Source organism: Diospyros lotus, chromosome 6 (genome assembly GCF_014633365.1).
Source record: "Diospyros lotus cultivar Yz01 chromosome 6, ASM1463336v1, whole genome shotgun sequence".
NCBI classification, from domain to species: Eukaryota; Viridiplantae; Streptophyta; class Magnoliopsida; order Ericales; family Ebenaceae; genus Diospyros; species Diospyros lotus.
This window is the reverse complement of record NC_068343.1, coordinates 4036492-4042685: the sequence shown is the minus strand read 5'-3', so window position 1 is coordinate 4042685 and position 6194 is coordinate 4036492. Positions and strand designations below refer to the sequence as shown.

General features: G+C 34.3%; 1 protein-coding gene across 1 annotated transcript; it reads right to left on the bottom strand.

Annotated features, from left to right (window-relative positions):
• Positions 1-5355: 5355 nt before the first annotated feature.
• LOC127804310 (uncharacterized) lies at positions 5356-5979 on the bottom strand. Its single transcript, XM_052341163.1, has one exon. It carries the CDS (start codon positions 5941-5943, stop codon positions 5641-5643), a length of 303 nt encoding a protein of 100 aa, XP_052197123.1. The 5' UTR covers positions 5944-5979; the 3' UTR covers positions 5356-5640.
• Positions 5980-6194: the final 215 nt, after the last annotated feature.

Below are 6194 nucleotides of genomic sequence, written 5' to 3'. Positions count from 1 at the left end.
AAAAAGTTAAGGTCCTGTTTAGTTATAAAGAATATCTTTTAATTTTATCTTATTTTTATTGGAATATTAAAACAGAAAACTCAATTTTATAATTTTATATTATGAATAAAAAAATAGTAGTTAAACAAAATAAAAAAAGATAACTATTTGTAGATAACTTATTCTTCTTTAGGTGAATTTATTTAGGCATACAAAGTTTACAAAATTGAATTGAATACAAACCACAATTAAACAATCAATCACATAAATGAAGATAGAATTTTACGTGAAAAATAAAATAACAGATATAAAGAATAAAATATCACTAATTAAATATTAATACTATAAAAGAGATATTATTGCACTTAATTTCAGAGCATTTGACACATATTTATAAATTTAAAATCATCTATAGATGTATATAAAAAATTATATCATCTTCAGAACATGATTTATGAAAATATTCTTTTAAATGAGATAAATTTTAATCAAAATTAAATTTGACAATATATTAATCACAGTTAAATTTGAAATCATATCACTTTTAAATTAAGAATCTCAATTTTAATCAGATGTGAATTTAGAGTAACAATTATAACATAAATAGTCTTTAAGTTCATATAAATCTTGGTAGTCACTGTTGGAAAAGACAAAATATAAAAGATTAAGAATGTTCCAAAGAGTATTAAATAAATTAATAAAGCCTTGTAATTTTAATAAGATTAAGTGATTAAATCCACAGCATAATTTAATTTTCATTTCAATCTAAGATAGAAATAAATTATTTCATTCGAGAGTATGAAAAAGTTTGTAATCATGTTTAGATCATAAAATACAAATTATACAAAGTGAGGTAAAAGGTGAATAGATAAAGATATTTGATTATAAAAAATAGTTTGAATAATTATTTTTTAATTAGACAAGAGATGGTGATTAATTTAAATTATTTTATAAAACTAAATGTTGTTATTGAGGATAAGAGGGTGTTTGGCACTCCGTTTTGATGTTTATAAGTTATTCCTTCAATATATAAGCTATCATACTTATTTAGTTGTGCGTTTGTTAAAACTTCAAGAATTTAAATGCTATCGAGTTTTTTAATTATTTTAATAGCACTTTTAATAAGGTGTTCTGGAAAGTTGTTTGGCTTATCGTTTCTTTTCTAACTTATAAGCTTTTCTACTTATAAATTGCGTAAAGTCTAAAACTGTATAACATTTGAATTAATAATGTATTTAAATAAATGTGTTTTAAGTTATTATTTATATAGTTATATATTTGATTTAAAAAATCTTATAAACTATCAAAACTTAATAAAAAAATTAAAATGAATATGTTGTTGAATAATACAAATAAAATTAATAAAAATACTAAATTTTAATAAAAATAAATTATAAACTGATGTTGCTGATAAAATTATTACAATTACTCGTTGATAAATTATACTCAATTATTGAAAATATATTAATATAATATATATTATATTAATATATATCCCTCATTTCTCTTGAAACCTTATTTTGTATTGCGTCAAGTGGTATTAGGGCACGGTTTCTCCATCTCCATATCATTGATTGCTATCCTCTTCTATTTAATCTGCCATAGGGTGATGAAATCGCTACCATGAAGGCCAAATTTGATGCCCAGAACCGACGAATTGACAATCTGTCCACACAACTCGGAGAGATTCGTCAATTGTTATTGCAGGTTGTTGGAAATAGTAGAGGAAACAACGTTGCTAGCCCTCCCCAAGCCATTGTTGGTAACCCTCCACAACCTAACCAAAGAAACCATCACGAGATGGTTACCCATGTTAAGGGGACAATGAGGAATAATAAGAGGCCTGTAGTAGAAGAGAGTGAATTGAATTCTGATGAAGATTTCGAGGATTTGCCTCCATGCCATAATTGTCAAAGTCGAAACACCTTCGACAATTATAGGATCAAGGCGGATATCCCTCATTTCTCAAGAAACTTGAGGATTGAAGAATTCATAGATTGGATGGTGAAAGTGGAACGATTTGTAGAGATCATGGAGGTTTCAGAAGAGAAAACTGTTAAGGTTGTGGCTTTCAGTATGAAGTCTGTAGCTGCAATATGGTGGGATTAGATATAGAAAACTCGCCAGAGACAAGAATATAATAGAGTTTGAACCTGGAAGAAGATGAAACAACTTATGATCGACCGATTTTTACCTATTGACTATGAGCAGATTTTGTATCGCATGTATTTAGGATACACACAGGGCAATCAATCAGTATCAGACTATACCAATGAATTCATGAGACTGACAAAGCGTAACAATCTAATCGAGTATGAAAATTAGAAAGTAGTCAAGTATATTAATGGATTGAAAATTGCTCTATAAGATAAAATTGGGTTGCAGAATATTTGGACTTTGCAGGAAGCTATTAACACAACGTTGAACGCTGAGATAATTGGAACTGGCAAGATAACCCCCAACTATCGTAGGGTTGTTCCTTTTGTTAAACAACCACCGACCAGTGTTGCTGACAAAGGAAAAGTAATTGCTAGCTCATCTAATTCCCAAAATAAGGCTAGTATAGAAAGAGGCACCAATAAGTTTCTTAACAGAATGATAGGCCAAGTTCCATCTCAAAGGAGAATTTGTGTGCCAGACCTACGGTAGATATTTGTTATAGGTGCCAAAAATTTAGGCATTGCTCCAACAATTGTCTAAAAAGAAGACGAGCTAATTTAGTGAAGCGTGAGGAACTTTCAGAGGTAGTAGAGTTCATGGTCGAGAAAATAATAGATAGACTAAATTTGGTGTTACAGCAAGTCCTCTTATTACCAAAAGAAAAATGACAGGAACATAACATATTTCATTCGCTTTGTTCTGTTATGAATAAAGTGTGCAGGGTGATTGTGGATAATGAAAACTGCGAGAATTTTGTATCAAAGAAACTGGTAAGTCTGTTGTAATTATCAACTGAAAATCATCACAGTCTGTATTCTCTTGGTTGGGTAAATAGGGGACTTCTGTTCAAGTCCTGAGACTTGTAAGGTACCACTCTCCATTGGTAGACGTTACATGAATGAGGTGGTATGTGATGTCATTGATATGGATGCTTACCATATTCTTTTGGGTCGCCCTTGGCAATTTGATGTTGACTTTACTTTCAAGGGATGTGATAATGTGGTGATATTTACGTGGGACAATCACAAGATTTTCATGGCTCTTCTCAAGCAGATTGGAAGTGCGAACAAATAAAGGTCAAAAATTTTTCTTACACTTACGAGCAGTAGGCAAGAAATTGTGGATTCTATAAGATACTCTGACTGCATATGTCCAATAATAGTTAAAAGGCTTATCGTGGTCATTAATGAAGGGCAAACGATTCTGGATGAAATGCAGAAAATACTAAATGATTTTTAGATTTTAATTTTAGATGAGCTATCAAATGAATTACCTCATATGCGAGATATTTAGCACCAGATTGACCTAATACGAGGGGCAAGCCTTCTAAATTTGTCTCACTACAGAATGAGTCCAAAGAAGAATGAAATTATGAGAGAGTAGATTGAAGACTTGTTGAGGAAGGGGTTCATCAAAGAGGGCATGAGTCTGTGTGTTGTTTTTGTTATGTTGGTGCCTAAGAAAGAAATGACTTGACGCATGTGTGCTGACAGTTGCGTTATTAATAAAATAACTGTGAAGTACGGGTTTCATATTCTATGACTTGAAGACATGCTGGATGTACTTGAAGGGTCTAGTATGTTTTCAAAGATAGATCTTCGCAATGGCTACAACCAGATCTAAATTAAACCTGGTGACGAGTGAAAAACTACATTCAAAAGCAATGATGAACTCTACGAATGGTTGGTAATGCCTTTTAGGTTGACCAACACTCTAAGCACCTTTATGAGATTAATTAATAAAGTACTTAGACCTTTTATTGGCTATTTTGATGTTATGTATTTCGACGATATTCTCATCTATAACAAGACTAAAGGAGAACATCTAACTCATTTGAAGCAAGTCCTGAACATGTTGAAAGAAAATCAACTTTACATCAACCTGAAGAAGTGTATGTTTTGCACCAATAAACTCCTTTTATTGGGTTATGTGGTTGGTGAGGATGGTATACATATGGATGAGGAGAAGACCAAGGCAATTTGAGAGTGGCCAACTCCAAAATTTGTGTCAAATGTGAGAAGTTTCCATGGCTTAACCACTTTGTATAGATGACTTGTTCAACATTTTAGCACCATCGTGACACCACTTACTGAATGTTTGAAGAAGGGATGATTCAGTTGGGGAGAGGAACAAGATAAGAGCTTCACCATCATCAAGGAGAAGTTGTGCACTACTCCAGTACTAGTCTCGGCAAGTTTTGACAAAGTATTCGAGGTTGAATGTGATATTAGTGGTGTGGGCGTTGGGGCGGTACTCTCATAAGAAAAGAGACCTATGGCTTTCTTTTCTAAAAAGATGAGTGACACCAGGCAAAAATGGAGTACATACGACCAATAATTCTATGCAGTTGTGAGAGCCTTGAAGCAATGGAAACACTATCTTATACAAAAGGAATTTGTGTTGTTTACTAATTATCAAGCCTTAAGTTTATTAATAGCCAAAAACATGTCAATAAGATGCATGCTCGATAGGTGTCCTTTCTACAGAAATTTTCTTTTATTCTCAAGCACAAATTTGAGAGTTCGAATTGAGTTGCGGATGCCCTCAGTGGAAGAGCCTCTCTGTTAATCACACATTCCTAGGAAATTGTGGGGTTTGCGAGCTCATGGCAGATTTTCATGTCAATTTGATAGGAAATATTTAAACACTTTTTCTCTTTTTTTAGAGGTAGTTTTTGATAATAGAATTATGTGAATTTGTTCCAAGATTCTGGTAGAATCCAATTTTCTTTGTGACCTTACTTCGTGATGTGTCAGATATGGAGGTGGCGGACGATAGCGGCAGACATGGAGAAGGCAACCGGTAAGGATGGGTCTAAAGGCGGCGACCAATAAGAATGGGGATGGGTCTGAAAGCGGCGGCCAACGGTGATGGAAGAGCTAGAGGAAAACGGTGACAGAGAAGGCAGAGAGATGGGTAGAGCTTTGAAATTAAGAAGCAGTTTGAGGATAAATTTATCATTTATTTGGTCAAGGAAATAAAGTTACCAAGAGTTTATTTAGAAAAACTGGAGTAAATTTACCCCCACGTTGCATAAAAGCATTGATGAGCTTGTAAAGATGGCACATACACGATGAAGCTGAAGTAAAACTGTAAAAGACCAAAAAAAAAAAAAAAAATCAACAAACGAAGTTCTGCAATTTTTTTTTTCCATTTTTGTATAGGAAAGGAATGGCACTGCTTTCAATTTCACTGAGATAGCATGTGAATTCTCAGAATGCTCTGTCCAGTTTTTCTGTCAGCCGACTCATCCGATTCATTCATGGCGCTAGGGTTTCAGAAACAAGGAATTAATTCAAAATGCAAAAACACAAACAGAAGAAGAAGAAGGAAGAAGAAGAAACAAATTAACTAATACCAAAACTTCATCAGATCGCACAGTTTAACTAATTAATGGTGGAGTGCATCTAAAGTAGCCATACAGTGGATTAGGAGAGAGAGAGAGAGAGATCGACGATCTCATCTCCATATATTTGAAAAATGAAGCGCTAAATCAGGAAACTATACAGCATTGTGGTTCTGGCCGTAGAAGTCGACGAGTTTCTGCAAAATCAACACTTGCGTTTTGAGGAGAACAATGTAGTCAGCCGTTTGCTGGAACAGCTGCTCTGCCTTTATGTCACCGCCATGCTGCGCCGGGATGAGGCTTTTCAGCGCCTCCAACTTGTCCGAAACAGAGGAACACTCGACGCCGCCGCATCCTGCAGTTCTCGGACTCTTATGCGTTCTCAAAATTCGCCGCCGGCAGCTCTCTCTCCTCCTTATTGGCCTCGCGACGGGGCTCTTTAGCCTTCTTGAACTCATTGCCGAAGAGCGAGAGCGAGAGAGAGGGAGGCTTGGTTATTGTATTACGGAAGAAGCAAGCTGGTCATTGAGCTTAAGTAATGGCAACCTGGGGTAATGCCCCTAAAGTTTCCAAAAACTACAGAAACGCCACTCCACTTCCTTCCTTTCTTTTTTTTTTTGTGTGTGTGTGTGGTGATTTTAGCTTTAAGAAACTAAATTGCTTATAGTATCTGAACATATCCAATGCATGTGCTTCTAATAATTCGGGT

Bases quoted from the DNA above. Each gene is read 5' to 3' on its own strand.
- LOC127804310 (XM_052341163.1), bottom strand. From the start codon at position 5,943: ATGAGTTCAAGAAGGCTAAAGAGCCCCGTCGCGAGGCCAATAAGGAGG.